The 17,843-nt window shown below is 41.0% G+C and overlaps 2 protein-coding genes and 1 long non-coding RNA gene across 3 annotated transcripts in view; 1 reads left to right on the top strand and 2 right to left on the bottom strand.

Annotated features, from left to right (window-relative positions):
• The window catches only part of LOC144614035 (uncharacterized), a 64,032-nt gene extending 47,185 nt beyond the window's left edge, over positions 1 to 16,847 (top strand). Inside the window, exon 4 of the long non-coding RNA XR_013551571.2 lies at positions 16,683 to 16,847. This is a non-coding gene — a long non-coding RNA (uncharacterized LOC144614035). The remainder of the gene's footprint in view (positions 1 to 16,682) is intronic.
• LOC132677907 (olfactory receptor 1G1-like) lies at positions 6,723 to 7,664 on the bottom strand. Its single transcript, XM_078436165.2, has one exon. It carries the CDS (start codon positions 7,662 to 7,664, stop codon positions 6,723 to 6,725), a length of 942 nt encoding a protein of 313 aa, XP_078292291.2.
• Positions 13,307 to 16,026, bottom strand: LOC144614074 (olfactory receptor 1L4-like). Its single transcript, XM_081791054.1, has 2 exons — positions 15,998 to 16,026; positions 13,307 to 14,243 (listed from the first exon to the last, which is right to left on the bottom strand). The coding sequence occupies exons 1-2, from the start codon at positions 16,024 to 16,026 to the stop codon at positions 13,307 to 13,309; spliced, it is 966 nt and encodes a 321-aa protein (XP_081647180.1).
• Positions 16,848 to 17,843: the final 996 nt, after the last annotated feature.

The raw sequence follows: 17,843 nt of genomic DNA, 5'->3' as shown, positions 1-17,843 counted from the left end.
GCCTGTAACCGCAGGGCGTTCCTGTTCAGTGTCGTCTCATACACCCCTCACTCTACACCCTTGCCGCCTGCTGACGTTTCAGTTTCAGAACTTCTGGCTTGGGAATTACTGTGTGTGTATGTTGTCTGTGATTCTCTCAGCGGATTCTGGGGTAGCGTTCCATAATCAGACACATGGCACTTCCACGACAGAATGAATGCATATTCCCACTGAGTACAACTAGTTGAGAATGTAAATACTCTTGTGTAAATTCGGATCATGTTTTGTTGCTCAATGAGTTCACTGAGAACATGCAGAAAATCCTTCTCTCATGAGAGCTTTTTTATGATAGAAATGTAGATAGATATTCTGGTGCCTATGTAGTAGTAATTGTTGTATTTAAAAAAGTTAATCGGGTGCCTGGGTGGGTGTGTTGGTTGAGGCTCCAACTCTTTATTTCAGCTCAGGTCATGATCCCAGGGTCATTTGATCTGGCTTCATGTCAGGCTTTGTGCTGTGTGGAGCCTGGTTAGGATTCTCTCTCCCTCTCTCCCTCTCTCCCTCTCTCCCTCTCTCCCTCTCTCCCTCTCTCCCTCTCTCTCTCTGTCCTTCCCCAGTCACTCTCCCTTTAAAAAAATTAATAATAAAAAATAATAAAATAAAGATGGATAGACTTAAAAAAATTATCAGCGTAGAGTAACACATACAGAAAACTGCAGAAAACAGAACCCTTGCACCCGGGAAATTATTAGAAAGCAGTCATCTATGTATCACTTCCCAGATTTAGAAGTAAAACATTGCCAGCACATCTGAAGCTCGTTTTGTGTATCTTGCTAAATCATTACTTTTCTCTCCTTCTCAGAGAAAAATAATCCCTATCCTCTTTCTAACAGTTTATTTTATCTTTGCCTGTTTCTGAACTTCAGTAAACACACTCACTCATTATGTATTCTGGTTTCTGGCTTCTTTTGTTCGAAAGTTTACTCGTGTGAGATTCATCTAGATAGGTGTATGTAGTGGCAGTCTGTTCATTACCATCGAGGTGAGTTGCTCCACTGTAACCGTGTGTGTTACTCACACACTCTAAGGTTGAAGGAATAGTTGGGTTTTGTGGCTGTTAGGAATGATATTAGGATGATCATTCTTGTACATGTTTCTTGGTGTGCACACGCATTCCTTTCTGTCGTGGACATGCCTAGGAGTGGCACTGCTGGGATCTGAGATGTCCATATCCCCCCATTTAGTGCACACATCAAGTTGACTTCCAAAGAAATTGTGTCAAGTTGCACTTGTACCAGCAGTGTGTGCGAGTGCTGGCTGCACCACATCCTTGATAACTCTTGGTGGTTTCAGCCTTTTCCGTTGTGGTCATCATGTTGGGTGTGCATTGGGGGACATTCCTGATGCTTTGATTTTATGTTTCAGTGATTAATCATGAGATGGAGGACCCTGTAAATACTTATTAGTATTTTCATTTCCTTATTTTGAAACTGCTTGTTTAAAGTTTTGTTCATTTTTCCGTTTAGTTATTTGTTATATTCTAATGTATTTGTAGAACTATTTAGAGCTATTTATCCTAGATACTAGCCTTTTGTTGATTTATGCATTATAAATATTTCTTATATCTTGGTGGTTTGTCTTTTCACTCATTATAGTGCTGTTTGCTAAATAAATATTTTTACTTTAACTGATTGAATTCAAGTGTATGTGTGTGTGTGTGTGTGTGTGTGTGTGTAATTTTTTTCCCTTAGCGTTTTATTTGTGTCTAGTTGAAGAAGCCCTTTCTTTCCTGAGTTGAGGCAGACATTTTCCACCATTCTCTTTTAAAAACTTTATAATAATGCTCTTCCCAATCAGTTCTTTAGTACACTTGGAACTGATTTTTGCGTATGTTATGAAGTGTGTGTGTATGTGTGTGTAGGTGTCTATATTTATTTGTTTTTACATCAATATAGCTAATTATTAAACAAATCGTTGCTCCATAGACTCTTCTGAATTGCAATTATACGGAAATATCATCTGTAAACAAAATGCAGCCTTGTTTCCTCCTTTACGGAGTTTAAATCTTATTTTTTTTTTCCTCTCCTGCAGTGGGTGGGACCTCAGGTGAAGTGTGGGCTAGCTGTGGTGAGAGCTGGTATTCTGTCTTGTTCCCCATTTAGACAGCAGAGATTTAAATGTATAAGCTTTATATATTATATGTGCTGTGTGTTTGCAAAAAGGCATTTTTTTTTTGAGATTAAGAAAGTTTTCTTCTATCCACATTTTGCTAGGAGGACTTTCAGTGAGTGGATGTTGAATTGTATGACATGTTTTTTCTTTTTTCTTCCATCTATTGAGATGTTCTTGCATCTAATGATTTTTGTCCTTTGCTTTGTAAATATGGTGACTGACTTTGATTGACTTTTGAGTGTTAAATCAACCATACCTTCCTAGGAAAACTCAACTAGGTAATGATATATCTTATTGTCTCTGCATTGTTGTGATCGTATTGCTAATATTTTAGTTTGAATTGGTATGTTTATTTTATAAAATTTTTGATGCATTTATCTTCATGGAGATCAACTTGTAATGGTAATTTTTTTTGCAATGTTCCTGTCACTTTTTGGTATGAATGTTGTGCTAATCTCATAAAGGGAATTGAGTGAATATTTCTCATTTTCTTTTTTTTAAATTTTAATGTAATATATCTTTTTAAATTTTAATTAAGCTCTACACCCAACATGAGCCAGCCTGGTGCCTCTCTAAATTTTTGAAAGGGTTTGGAAGCCTGAAATATTTTCCTGGTTGGATTGTGTATAGACACTCACTCTTACAGCCATTTGGGCCTGAAACTTTCTTTGAGGAAAGCCTACACATTCAGCTTCTTCAATGGTGATATGTCTATTCCAGTTTTCTATTTCTTACTAAATTAGTTTGGTGAGTTATATTTTTCTAGAAATGTGTGTTTAACCTAAAATTTAAAATTTATATATCATTGTGGGGCACCTGGGTGGCTCAGTCGGTTAACTGTCTGGCTCTTGATTTTGGCCCAGGTCATCATCTTGTGCTTCGTTGGATTGAGCCCCATGTCAGGCTCTGCGCTGACAGCATGGAGCCCATTTGGGATTCTGCGCCCCCCCCCCCCCCCCCCAGAATAAATAAACTTTAACATTGTTCATAATATCCTCTTTATTTAATATCAGAGGTAATGTCACTTTCTTCATTCTTGTTACTGATGATTGGTGTTTTCCCCATCTGACCATTTTCATCAGAGGAATATAAATGATCTTTTCAAAAAATAATCTTTTAGCTTTGTTGGTCTTCTCTATCGTATGTTTTTTTTTCTATTTTGTTGTATTTTTCTGTCATCTGTTTTCTTCCTTGGACTGATTTTATTGCTCTTTTTAAGATGGATTCTAAGCTTATTTTGCAGCCTTTTCTTTTCTAATATTTGCATCTAACTGTAAGAACTGTAAGTTTCCTGTGAAGAATTTCCTGTAAATAATGTTTCATAATTGTTTTTTTTAATTTCAGTTAGTTAATATACAGTGCAATATTGGTTTCAGTAGAATTCAGTGATTCATCACTTACATACAACATCCAGTGCTCATCACAAGTGCCCTCAGTACCCATTACCCATCTAGCCCATCTCCCAACCACCTCCTTCCCTCAATCCTCAGTTTGTTCTCTATTGTTCAGAATCTTCTATGGTCTTTTCCCCTCTCTTCACTCCCCCTTGCCCCATATGTTCATCTGTCATGTTTCTTAAATTCCACATGTGTTTGAAATCATATATTTGTCTTTCACTGATTTACTATTTCGCTTAGCATAATACAGTCTAGCTCCATCCATGTCATTGCAAATGACAAGACTTCATTCTCTTTGATGGCTGAGTAATATTTCATCATATATGTGTGTATATATATACATATATATGTGTATGTATACATATATGTATATATATATGTATATATATATATATATGTCACATCTTCTTTATCTATTCATCAGTTGATGGATATTTGGGCTCTTTCCATCATAATTGGTTTTCATTCATATAAAAAATTTTTCTAATAGCCATTATGATGTCTTTTACTCCTAATATTATTTCTAGCTGAGTTTCCTAACACCCAAATATACACTTATTGTGGGGAGCATATTGTGATGTATATAATTGTCAAATCTCTATGTTGTACACCTGAAAGCAATATTATTATATTACATGTCAAGTGTACTTCTATCTATGCTCATTTTTTCTTTCTGAAGATTTTACTTAAAAGCAAAAGGGTATGGGAGTGACTCAGTCGGTTGAGCATCTGACTCCTGATTTCGGCTCAGATCATGATTTCATGATTCATGAGATCAAACCTCTCGTCAGGCTTTGTGCTGATAGCACAGAGCCTGCTTGGCATTCTCTCTCTGTGTCTCTTTCTTTCTGTCCCTGTTCCTGCTCTCTCTCTGTCTCAAATAAATAAAGATTTACAAATGTATATCCTAAAGTAATTCTATACACTATATGGATCTCGAACTTATGACCCCAAGATCATGAGTTGCATGCTCCACCCACTGAGCCAGCCAGGCGCCCCAGTCAACTACACTTCAGTTAAAAAAGGAATAGGGGCGCCTGGGTGGCTCAGTTAGTTAAGCATCTGACTCTTGAATTTGGCTCAGGTCATGAAATCAGGGTTCCTGAGTTCAAGTCCCACATCAGTTTCTGTGCTGGAAGGTTGGAGCCTACTTGTGATTCTCTCTCTCTCCCTCTGTCTCTGCCCCTCTGCTCACAATCAGACTCACTCTTTCTCAAAAAAAAAGATGGGGCACCTGGGTGGCTCAATTGGTTACGTGTCTGACTTAGGCTCAGGGCATGATCTCATCGTTCATGAGTTTGAGCCCTGTGTCAGGCTCTGTGCTGACAGTTCGGAGCCTGGAGCCTGCTTCAGATTCTGTGTCTCCCTTTCTCTCTGCCCCTCCCCTGCTCATGCTCGCTCTCTCTCTCTCTCTCTCTCTGTCTCTCAAAAATAAATAAACATTGAAAACAATTTTTTAAAAAGAAAAAAAAAGAAAAAGAAAAGAGTGAAATGGAAAAAAATGGTTAACAGACTGAGGAAAATAGTGCTTTCACCAACAATCAAAGAAATTAAAAGTAAAGCAAGGAGATACCATTTTGGCTATCCTATCATTTGTAATTAAGGATACAATGTGAACATCAAAATATGGAGAAGATGTAGACAAAAGGGCACTCTCATTTGGGAATTTTGGCTGGCTGGATAAATGGTCCTGTAAACGTACTACTTAGATATCCTACTAACTTTATCTATTATCTATCTATCTATCTATTTTTTTTTGAGAGAGAGAGAGCATGAGCAGTGGAGAGGGGCAGAGGGAGAGATAGAGAATCTTTAAACATTTTTTAAATGTTTATTTTTGAGAGAGAGGGAGGGAGAGAGAGAGAGAGAGACAGATAGAGAGAGGGAGAGAGCTAGAGTGAGGGAGGGGAGGAGGAGAGAGAGAGGGAGACACAGAATCCGAAGCAGGCTCCAGGGTCTGAGCTGTCAGCACAGATGTGGGTCTTGAACTCATGAACTGTGAGATTATGACCTGAGTTGAAGTCAGACACTCAACTGACTTGACCCACCGAGGTGTCCCATAGATATTCTACTTTTAAAAATATTAAATATGATATATGAAAATAATTTCTTTTTCGAGACTTTCTTTGCATCGTTATTTGTAATAGTGAAAGCTTAGAAACTTTCATCCCCCTAATCATCCAACAATGGTGAAATGCCATATACATCATGGGCATTTTTTATAATGTATTCTCAGAGAGCCAAGTGTTCAGGAAGAGATAATAATATGGAGACAATTCATGTTATAAGATTAAGCAAAAAAGTATATATAATTGTACCAGCAGTATTTTCTCAACAAAGTAAAGACAAAAAGTCATTAGAAAAAGATAGGTGAGAAATACTGTGAAATCTTATCAGTGGCTTTCTTTATATGGAGGGATAGTGAGTGTTTTCTTTTTTCCTATTCATGTTTTACAAATTTACTATAATGAGCATGGATTATTCTGTAGTTGAGACAAATGAAATAAACTAGAATTTAAATACCAAAGAATCAAGGACTTGTCCATAACTAATAATTACTCTCTGTCAGAATCTTAGATCTGATCCCTGATGTGTGACTTGGGGACAGTCCTCTGAAGTGTCGGTTCCTAGTTTCTTCTCCTCAAATGTTTCTTGTCCTCTTAGTCCCAGCAAATAGTGTGTCTTCTTGGTGCAGCCTTCTCTATGGGTAGGTTAGTCCCTATCAGTGAGTTGTTTCCAAAGCTGGGCTTGGAAATGGTCCCTGAAACTCTGAGCACTTGAGCCTTCCTGGTTGTGAGCATTTCTTGTAGCTGAGTGGGACCTGTTAGTCCCAGGCTGAGCTGCTTCTACCCGGCTTCCTCCTAGCACCCAAATTCTGTCTGATGTCGTTCTTGGTGATTCCTACTCTCTGGCTTGGATCTGCTTGGACGCCTATACCACTAGTCAAGTCACCCTGTAGGGATTGCTGGCCACTCATCTTCCAGGGGTGCAGCTCTGTCCCTTTCCAGTATCTCTGATTGTAATTCTGGCCAGTAAGGCATTCTCTGTTTGTTAAACCTGGTTGTGATGTTGAGCATCCATCTTGCTTGAACTTGAGTTTTCAAAATTACAATGGGGAAGTGCAGGGAAAAGGCATTTCAGAGAGCCTGAGCTCCCAGTCTGAGGAAGGACCCTTTACTGAGGAGAACATCTTCCCCAGCCAAAGAGTCTCCACAGAGCCCCCTTCATGTCCCTGTTCCTCAGGCTGTAGATAAAGGGGTTCAGCATGGGGGTGACCATCGTATATATCACAGATACAACCATTCCGGTGTCTGCGGAGTAGGAGGATGAGGGTTGGAAATACACCAGAAAGAGTGTCGCATAGAAGAGAGTAACCACTGACAGGTGAGAGCCACAGGTAGAGAAGGCTTTGTGTTTCCCCCCAGCAGAGGGAATCCTGAGAACCGTGTGCATGATGTGGGCATAAGAGACCAGGACACAGGTGAGTGGAATCATGCCGGAGAGAACTGCTTCAGTTAACATCGTGACTTCAAAGATCTGGGTGTCTGAACATGCAAGTTTGAGGAGTGGGGGTACATCACAGAAAAAGTGTGGGATGGCATGAGAGGCACAGAAGGAGAACTGAGACATGAGGAGGGTGAGCAAGGAGGCCAGGAGGTGGGAGCAGAGCCAGGATGCGGCGACCAGCAGCAGGCAGCGCTGGGGACACATGATCGTGGTGTAGTGGAGAGGAAGGCAGATGGCCATGTAGCGGTCATATGCCATCACGGCCAGCAGGAAGTCATCCAGCAGGGTCAGCGCCATGAAGAAGTACATCTGCACGAGGCACCCAGTGTGGGAGATGGCGTGGCGCTGTGTCAGGATGTTCGCCAGCACCTTGGGGACAATGGTGCAGGTGAAGCAGGTCTCGACGAAGGACAGGTTGGCCAGGAAGAAGTACATGGGGGTGTGGAGGTGCTGGTCAGAACCAATGGCCATGATGATGAGCAGGTTCCCCAACACGGTGACCAGGTACATGCCCAGGAAGAGTCCGAACAGGAGAGGCTGCTGCTCAGGGTGTGCAGAGAAGCCCAGGAGCAGGAAGTCAGAGACGCTGGTTTGGTTTTTAATTGCCATTTAAAGTAGAACAGGTGCAGGAAAATCTTGCTTAAAATACATAGACTCCAAAAGGTTATATCATTCAAAGCCTTTCCTCTGTTTTCTGTGTTCTTTTCAAAGGTCACAAGAATGCACTCCTGTCTGTCATGGTGGGTTGTAAGCACGTACAGGGCCGAGAAGTGTGGACAGCGACAGTGGGTGATCTTGGGAATGAACTTTGCATTTTAGTGGTCTCAGAGTTGTCTTGTAGACCTCCTGGATGAGGTTGAACTGGAGCTTAGCTAAGAAGAAACTTCCTAGGTTTTAGTCCACTCTCCACCTTTTTAAAAAAATGAAAATAGCAGTCTCATATGCTTGTGAGGCCTGAATAGGATCTCTTGAGGATCTGCATTTACTACACAGTTGTTAAGGAGAGTCATCTCTCTCTCAACCCTCATTGCTTTTTATATTTTGGGTAAATTATTTGTAACCTTTGAGTCTCATTTTCTTCACCTGTAAGATGTGGACATAAACCTATCATATAAGAGTGTTGAAAGCATGAAAATACCAGAATCAGTTAAAGGTTTCTTCAGGACCTTTGGATGGAAAATCCCAAAGAGAGATTTTATGTTGTGCATTTGGATGGTATGGAAAGATGAACACACACACAGTCAGCGCCAGCCTGTGCGAGTGTCATGATGTGGTGATGAGATACGTTGCCTCTGGGTCTGACAAAGCTTCATTGGGCCACCAGCCTCCTTGTGCGCTGTGATGTTGAACAGGTCTACATGGTTTTCTGGCCTCAGTTTCTGCATCTGCTTAATGAAAGTAATAATGCTGAAATCAGAACTTTGTTGACGTTTAAATTAGGTAAGGATTGTAAAGAGCTAGAACAGTGACTGACTTATATCAACTGCTTGTCAAATAGTAGATTTTCCTGATATTATTGTTTACTCCTGATGGATTTAACAGAAGAAAGGTGCCTTCTGGAGTGACCAACTAGTCCTCTGTGTTTATCCAGGACTTTTCTGCTTTCAAAACTGAACACCTCACTTCCAGGAAACTCCCTCAGTCCTGAGAAAATTGGACTTTTCTTGGTCCCTGTCTGTGGGAAGTTGAGCTCTGAAAACTGTAAAGTTTCATAGAGTTGTAAATACCATAGTCACCAATATCATCATTGTGACCTTGGATGGCAATGGTTCTGACCTAGTAGTATCATGACAGAGCATTCATTTGGACTTGTGACATGTATAGGCCCAGGTTTGAATCCCCAGGCATACCATCTCGGTCAAATCATTTACCTTCTAGAACCTGAATTGTAAAATGAGCCTAAATAAATCTAAATAGCATATACTTCTGAGTCTTAAATTAAAAAAAAAAAAAAAAAGAGATAGGACTTGTTGACCTGTTAATTGTTGTGGAGATTATTTCACTCCTTGGATGGTGGTATAGACTGATTCCAGAAGCCATTCACAATCCAGTGGGTTGGGAGTGAACTGTCTATGCACAATCCAGGGGTTCTCAGCATTGTTATTGCACAGCTGCCATGTCTTGGCCACTGCCGGGGGCTTGGGGACCACTTGCACTAACTTCAGGCTGGACACTCAGGGAATTCATGGATATCAAATCAAAGCAAAGCTTTTCTCATGGTGGTTACGAGAGCCAGGTTCTATTTGGCTGAGAGTGAGGAAGGGACAGGAAAGGAGGAAGGAATAGGGGAGGAGGTGTTTGTGTGTGACCAATGCCTCCCACCTCTACCCCCTCAGGTCTTACCTGGAAATTCTGATCATCCTCACATTTTGTCACCATCACTAGATTTTTTTTTTTTTTAATTTTTTAAAAATGTTTTTTATTTATTTTTGAGACAGAGAGAGACAGAGCATGAACGGGGGAGGGGCAGAGAGAGAGGGAGACACAGAATCGGAAGCAGGCTCCAGGCTCTGAGCCATCAGCCCAGAGCCCGACACGGGGCTCGAACTCACGGACTGCGAGATCGTGACCTGAGCCGAAGTCGGACGCTTAACCGACTGAGCCACCCAGGCGCCCCATAGATGTTTTTTTTTTTGACAATTTAACGTTAATTTATTTTTGAGACAGAGAGAGACAGAGCATGAATGGGGGAGGGTCAGAGAGAGGGAGACACAGAATCCGAAACAGGCTCCAGGCTCTGAGCTGTCAGCACAGAGCCCGACGCGGGGCTCGAACTCACAGACCGCGAGATCATGACCTGAGCCGAAGTTGGCCGCTTAACCAGCTGAGCCACCCAGGCGCCCTGTCCCCATCACTAGATGTTTTGTCTGCCTTGCCAGTTTGGTTTGCCTTTCCTTCTTCTCTTCAAGAGGACTTGCTACAACCTCAGTTTGTTTCCTTCTCTGTAACAGCAGCATGGACTAAAGATTTGGGGCTGGAGCAACCTGTCCTCAGGAACAGGAACCAGGAGGAGCTGTGGGCTTTTCACATGGAGTATCTCCTGGGACCTAATCCCCAACCTCCTAGTTAGAGACAAAATGGGGCAAATGTCCAACCTCCGAGCTGGCCCTTCTGGGCCTTGGATTTGTGAGTCCCAGTAGTGTCAGGAGCACTTTTGTCTCAGAGTGACCAGGTCTGTGACTCCTGAGAGTACTACACCTGGTACCCTTGCCCTGGGCACAAGCGGGGGAGGGGTTGCCTTCTCCCCCCACCCTAATCTGCCAAGGAGTGTGTACTCTAATCAGATTCTAATCCTCTTAAAGAAACCCTATTATTTCTCAGAAAATAATAATAATAAGTGAATTGGACAGGTTTGATGTAGGGTGGGCTACACATTGTCTTCACATTCTTACTGTTCTATGAACAGATGTGTTTCCTGTGACTCTAGAAGGCAGAGAGATGGCTCATCTATAAAAATCTACTGAAGTAATAGAGGCTTCTGCACGCAAAATTCCTTTAAATTTTATAAATTGCAAAATAAATCATATATAAAAATGAGTATATAAAACACATGGGACACTTTTCTTATGGTTTTACCAGTTATGTCTATGTGTGAAAATCATGTATTGTTTATATTTGCCTCTTCTTGTCTTTTACATGAATGGAATCATTTAGCTTCTTTCACTCAATTTTATGTTTTTTTAAAAAATTTTTATTTGAATATAGTTGGCACATGATGTTACATTAGTTTCAGGGGTACAGCACAGTGATTCAGCAAATCTATATGTCATGCCGTGGTCACCACAAGTGAAGCTAGCATCTGTCACCATACAATGCTGTTACAATACCACACATTCCCTACACTGTACCTTTTATTCATTCCATGACTTTCGGAAGCCTATACCTCCTACTTGCCTTCACCCATTTTGCCCACTCCTCAGTCTCCTCCCCCCTGACAGCCATCAGTTTGTTTTCTGTATTTACAGTCTGATTCTGCTTTTCCTTTGTTTTTTCATTTGTTTTGCTTTTTAGATTCCACACATAAGTGAAATCATATGGTATTTGTCTTTCCCTGTCTGACTTATTTCCCTTAGCGTAATGCTCTCTAGGTCCATCCATATTCAATTTTATGTTGTTGCCATTCATTCATATGGAAAGTTGTAGCTACAGGTCATTCTTTTTCACCAGTGTGTAAGAAAGGTTCACAGTGTCCTACGTAACATCATTGGGGCTTTTCATTTTGGAAATCAGAATCTTTCTAGTTTTAGACTTATAGAATTGTACGTATTTATGGTGATTTGATATGCATATGCTTTGTGGAATGATGACCACAATAAACACATCCATCAATTCAGAGTTACCATTTCTGTTTTGTGGTGAGAACGCTTAAGATTATTTACTCTCTCAGCAAATTGCAAGTATATAATTCGATATTGTTAATGGTCATCACCAGGCTGTATGTTAGATCCCAGAACTTACTTATCTTATAGCTGAGAGAGAGAGAGTGAGGGAGCACAAGCAGGGAAGGGACAGAGAGAGAGAGAGAGAGAGAGAGAGAGAAAGCGGGAGACACAGAATCTGAAACAGGCTCCAGGCTCTGAGTTGTCAGCACAGAGCCCGACGCAGGGCTCAGACTCACTAATTGTGAGATCATGACCTGAGCTGAAGTCAACGCTTAAATGACTGAGCCACCCAGGAGCCCCTGAAAGCTTGTACTCTTTGGAGAGCAATGTAATCATCTACCATAACTTCTCTTTTCCTCTGCAGGAAGGTTCCTACATTTCCCCCCTCCCTTTTTTGTATCCAGTCCCCTTAGTTCCTCCTGGGTAAAGTTATATTTTTGTCCCCCATCTTTTCTTCACCTGTCTCCTTCATATCTCACAGCTTTAGATTGTATTTCAGAACTTTGAAGTGCTGAACAGCATTCCTCATGAAGGTTCTATTTGATAGAGGAATTATTTGAACGTTATTGGAAATGAAGATGGGATGGAGGGAGGAGGGAGGGAAAAAGGAGGCTGGGGGACATTTTGTTATTGTGGGTATTGGGGAGGCCTTCTCTGTACCCACTGGAATTCTTAAAAATATTGACAACATAGTTATAAGGTCCTAAGGACAGGATCATTTATAGTGAAACACTTGGAAATACTGAAATAGTTTCAGGAGACACTTAGACTGAACTCACTTGGAGGATGTATGACAATATGACTATTTCCCACTTCACTACAAAACTTCTAATGTTATTTGGGAAGGGTCTACAGACACTTTCATATACTTTTGATGTAATGGCTGAAATTTATTTGGAGCTTGCTATGTGCAAGACACTATTCCAAATACTTAAAACATAAATAGTATATGTCTTAGGACACTTGTTATATCATTCAATCCTCACAACAATCCACTTTGCATATGACAACTGAGGGACAGAGAGGTTAATGTACTTGCCCAAGATCACAGTTGGTGATGGTGGATTTGGACCTCCAGTACAAGCAGTAAAATTTCAGAACTAGGGAACAGAAGCTCAGAGGGGTTAAGTAAATAATCAAAAGTTGCTAAACTTGGAATTTTTCCTTTGACACCCACAACCACACGGTGAGATTACTTTTTGTATCCATTATGTAGGTGAAGAAAAGTCTACTTCAGTAGACTTTGTGGCTTGATTATGGTCACAATTTGTGGGACTGAGTTGTAACTTAAGTGCTTGACCTCATAATCTTAGGGCCTTATTACCATACTGGTGAAGCTGCCTTCTCTGAAAAATATGTGAACAGCTTTGGGGAAGTTATGAGCTATTCTAAAAGTAACAAGAAAATCTACTAGCTAGACCCAAGGGGATTGTGCCTAAGATGATTAACTCATATGATGAGAACATTGACTTACTGAGGCTTCTTAGGAGCTGACCCATATCCTAATGGATTAAAAAAAATCACTACAGAAGTTTTTCCTGATTTTCATCAGGATATTTTACACAACATTGGTAATATCTGTGACAAACATGAGACAGAGACTGCAAGAGAAAAAAGTAAACTATGTGTCTAATACAGTAAGGCATCAACATCTGTGTCTCATTTTATTTTTACCAAGAAGTATAATAACCTTCTATTGTAATTGTCTCATTCCCCCTCACTGGACTGTGATTAACTTTGAAGACAGAGCTATGATTGAGGTATCTTTGTAATATTTTAATAAGTAAGTACAGTTCCTGGCACATAGCAGGTGTTTCATGGGTTCTTATTGAACGAATGAATGCTGAGAAGTACCATATATGGGTTTTGCTATTCTACTCTCCTGATCAGCTTTTTCAAGGCCTGCTTCATGTCCTTATTCCTAAAACTATAAATAAAAGGATTCAGCATGGGGGTAACCACTGTGTAGATGACAGTGATCACACGATCCTTTGTCACTGAGTAGGTGGATGAGGGGCGAATGTACACGAATATTATGGTCCCATAGAAGAGTGCCACAACTGTGAGGTGGGACCCACAGGTGGAGAAGACCTTGTGCCTGCCTCCTCGAGAAGGGACCCTCAGAACGGCACGGGTGATGTGGATGTAAGAGACAATGATCAAGATGAAGGGACTCATGATCACCAAGGAGCCCTCTGTGAAGGCCAAAAGCTCATTGACAGAGGTGTCAGAGCAGGAGAGCGTCAGCAGTGGCTGGACGTCACAGAAGAAGTGGTGGATGACGTTGGGCCCACAGAAGGAGAGGCGGGCCATGAGAATCATGTGGGTGAGTGAGTGAAGGTGGGACAGCACCCAGGACACCGTCACCAGCAGGAGACAGCGCTGGGGGCTCATAGTCGTGGTGTAATGCAGTGGGTTACAGATGGCCATGTAGCGGTCAATAGCCATGGCAGCCAGGAGGAAGCTGTCCGTGATCCCAAAGGCCACAAAGAAATACATCTGTGTGAGGCATTGGGCAAAGGGGATCTTCTTGGTCTTGCTCAACATGTTTGCCAGCATCCGTGGCACGATGACGGTTGTAAAGCAGACATCCACCAGGGAGAGATTGGAGAGGAAGAAGTACATGGGGGTGTGGAGGTGGGTGTCCCCCCGGATGGCTGCAATGATGACTGAGTTGCCAGCCACGTTGACCAGATACATGACTAGGAAGCTGGTAAAGAGCCACTCCTGATATTTGGGGTCACTGGTCAGTCCCAGAAGGAGGAATTCAGGAATATGGCTCTGGTTTCCCCTCAGAATTGATTTCCTGTAAATAAAAAATATGAAGGAATGTTAGGTGTGTGTCCTGGCTTGGGGTCTTCAGTCTGGTAGAGGGGATATCTTAAAACTTGTTCCAGCTTGTGTGCTGCAGAAGGAGAGTCATCATGCAGCCCACCATGTATTCTATGATAGAACTCCATAACTTCATAGAATTGGTGTTGGCTCTCTTGATTTGATTTGATTTGATTTTTATTTTTATTTTTTTGAGAGAGAGAGCAGAGTGGCAGAGGGAGGGAGAAGATCTTTAGCAGATTCTACACCCAGCATAGAGCCTAACATGGGGCTCGATCTCATGACTGTGAGATCATGACCTGAGCCAAAATCAAGAGTTTGCTGGCCACTCAGGTACCTCTGGCTACCTTGATTTCAATTCCAACTTTGCATCTGACTAATTTTGTGAACTTGAACAAAGTACTTCATCTCTTGTTTTTGATCCAAAGACAAAACTTGTAATACTCATGTTCTTGGGCTATTCTAACGATATGTGGTAAAGATACTTGGAAAATTGTTCAGAAGGTAATCATTTTACTTCATTTCCCAAGTTGTATCTAAGATACATCTTTTTGCTCTGTCTGGCCTCAGTTTTTGATCAGCTGCCAGCCCCTCGTTGCTTACACCTGGTACTTCTGGCCTGGATTTCTCTCTTTCTGCTCCCCCTATATAAGAGAAGTAGGGTAACCTAAATTCTCCCTATAGAAATCACATAAATACTGTAGAGATTGTATTCTTGGACCCAACCCCTCTTGAAAAAAGTGGTTTTGGAATGCATTTGAGAGTTTAATTATGGGCAAGAAGGTCAGACTAGGAATGGCTGGGACCTGGAAATTTGACATGTGCATTAAGGTGTGGAATTGTCAAGGGTAAGGGAGAAGTTGGAGAACTGACTCTGGCAGAGGAAGTTCAGTTACCCAACATTGAGCTTGGTGGTTTTGGGAGGTGGGTGGCATCAAGGAAGACACAGAGGAGCTAAATGTGGGAAGATGCAGTATTTTGGCAAAAGAATACTGAGAGGTATGCACAGAAAGGTGCCAAGGTTCAGAATGGGTTCTTTGTCCCCCCAAAGGCAAGAGCCAAGGAGAATAAGCCAAGGCTCCAGTGTGGCAGGAGTTGAGGCATGAGTTATCTATCTACCAAGGTAGGGGTTCATTTGAAGTAGGACACAACAAGAAGCCATTTGGACATAGAATTAGAACCAGCCAGCAGCCACCTGGGTTGACAGTGAGATGCTGAGTCACAGAGCCATGCACTCCATATGCCCACCCCACCTTAGGACAGGATTGTTTTTAGAGAAAAGAGCAGAAAAGAGAGCCTATAAGTAGTGGTCAAATAATGTTAGGTAAGGGAGGGTACAGTTAGGGATACAGTTTGAATGAGAGAAGGCCACATCCTGTACTCCTTTGTGTCTTCATCATCTTTCTGGTACTTTTGACAATCAGAAACAAATCTTTTTTAATGCTTAGTGACCTTGAATGAAACTCATGGCCCTGCTTAGGAGAACTCAGGCTTTTGTTTCTCTTTTAACCTTTGAACAAGTGCATGCACACAGCAGCATTGTTTTCTGAAGTATTTCCTTCCTCTCTGAGATACTGGGTGCTCGGAAGGCCCAAATTGGATCTTTCCACTAGGCAAGGGTCCTTTAAGGCATGGACAACATGTAGACAGGTCTGTGGTGAAAGTGCTACCTAGGCAGGGTCCAAGTTTGTTTTGCTTCTTACTGGTTTCCACCTGGCTCACAATTACTGGCTCACAGAAATGTTATCCCTGACCATCCCTTATAAGACTGGGTTTTACATTAGTAACTGGGAGACTAGACTCTTAGGAAAGTCAATGGGAAAAATTCATGATTTGGGAATTAGTTTTGGTTCAGATACTGGCTATTTCCCGTTGGGAATATTTGTTTTCATTTTTTTTTCTCATCTGAAAAATGGGGAAGATAAAATGTCATCTCTTGAAGTTTACTGTTAAGTTCAAGTAAGATAACATATCTGAAAAGTGTTTGAGAACTACAATTTCTGTATAAGTGTTGCTTATACTAATAATACTATTTCTTGTTAGTATTCCATACTTAATTGTGTACAGCTGAAAAATAATAGATGCAATTTGGAGAAAGTCAGGCAGAGGGTAAGTAAGGGTAGTAGATGCAATCTACGGTAAGCCAGGCTAGTGTATTTGAGGAGGGGAATAGAGTGGTCACTGGAAGGAGTGCTAAGCTACGTGTTAAGCTAGAGGGGACAGCAGAGCGACAGGGTACAGACCTAGGACAAAGTGGTCTTTCCCAGGAAAAGAGGTAAAGGAACAAAAGTCCTCAAGGGTTTTCTATTCTTTAGGATAATTCTTATTGGAATGTGTGTTAATTTTCTATGCCTGCTATAACAAATTACCATTAACGTAGTAGCTTAAAACAACACAAAATTTTATTTTACAGTTCTGTAGGACAGAAGTCTGAAAAGTCAAGATGTCAACAAGGCTGTATTCCATCCCGGAGGCTCCACAGAAGAATCTAGTTCCTTGCCTTTTCCAGCTTCTAGAAACTGCCCACATCACCTGATGAGTGACTCCCTCACTCTGCCTTCAATGCCAGCAATGATGGGTGAGTCCTTGTGCTGCCACCTCTCTGGTTCTCTTCTGCCCCACTCTTCCACATTGAAGGACCCCATGATTACACTGGGCTTATTTGGGTAATTCAGGAGGATCTCTTTATTTTAAGGTTATGGATTTCTGGCTTCCATAACTGTGAAAGAATACATTTCTGTTGTTTTAAGCCACTAAGTTTGTGGTAATTTGTTACAGCAACCCTAGGAAACTAATACACAGATCTTATGAAATATCAACGATATAGACCCCTTGGCAAGATTAATCATGGAAAAAAAGAATGCATGAAAAAATAGTCAAGAAAGGAGAAGTTATTTCAGGCATGAGAGATAAAATCATAAGTCTTAAGAAATTGGAAATTTTATGAAAAGTTTAAATGAAATGGATAAATTCCCAGAAACATACCAAATCTATAGGAATTATTTGAATAGACTAATAAATTATAAAAAAATTATAAGTGGTAGTCAAGAACCTTCCCTCTCAAAAAATCTCAGGCTCCAATGGCTTTAAGGTAAATTCTACCAAATTTTTGAAATAGCTAATTCGATTTTATGCAAGTTGTTCCAGAAAATAATACACAGAGGGGAGAAAGGGAACGTTCCAGCCCATTTTACAAGTTCAGTATGATACCGAGTCCAAAACCAGAAGAAAAACAAGAGAAGAAAATAAAATTATAGGCCCATTTTGTTTATGTACATAGATGCAGAATCTTAAATAAAGCAATAGTTAAATGAACCCAACATAGCACTGAAAATATTACATCATGAACAAGCGGAATTTGTCCCAGTAATGCAGATTTCAGAAAACTCCATCAATATACTTCTCCACATTAATAAAATAAAGGAGAATAATATAACATGGTAATTTTCATTGAAACAGAACAATCATTTGCAAGGTTCAACATCTGTCTACAGTGATCTCTGTTAGAAAACTAGGAACAGGAGGGGATATTCTTAATTTGGTGGAAGCTATCTATACCCAAGTCCTACAGCAT

This window comes from Panthera onca, chromosome D4 (genome assembly GCF_046562875.1).
Source record: "Panthera onca isolate mPanOnc1 chromosome D4, mPanOnc1 haplotype 2, whole genome shotgun sequence".
Taxonomy (NCBI): domain Eukaryota; kingdom Metazoa; phylum Chordata; class Mammalia; order Carnivora; family Felidae; genus Panthera; species Panthera onca.
This window is presented reverse-complemented; position numbering and strand designations above follow the sequence as displayed.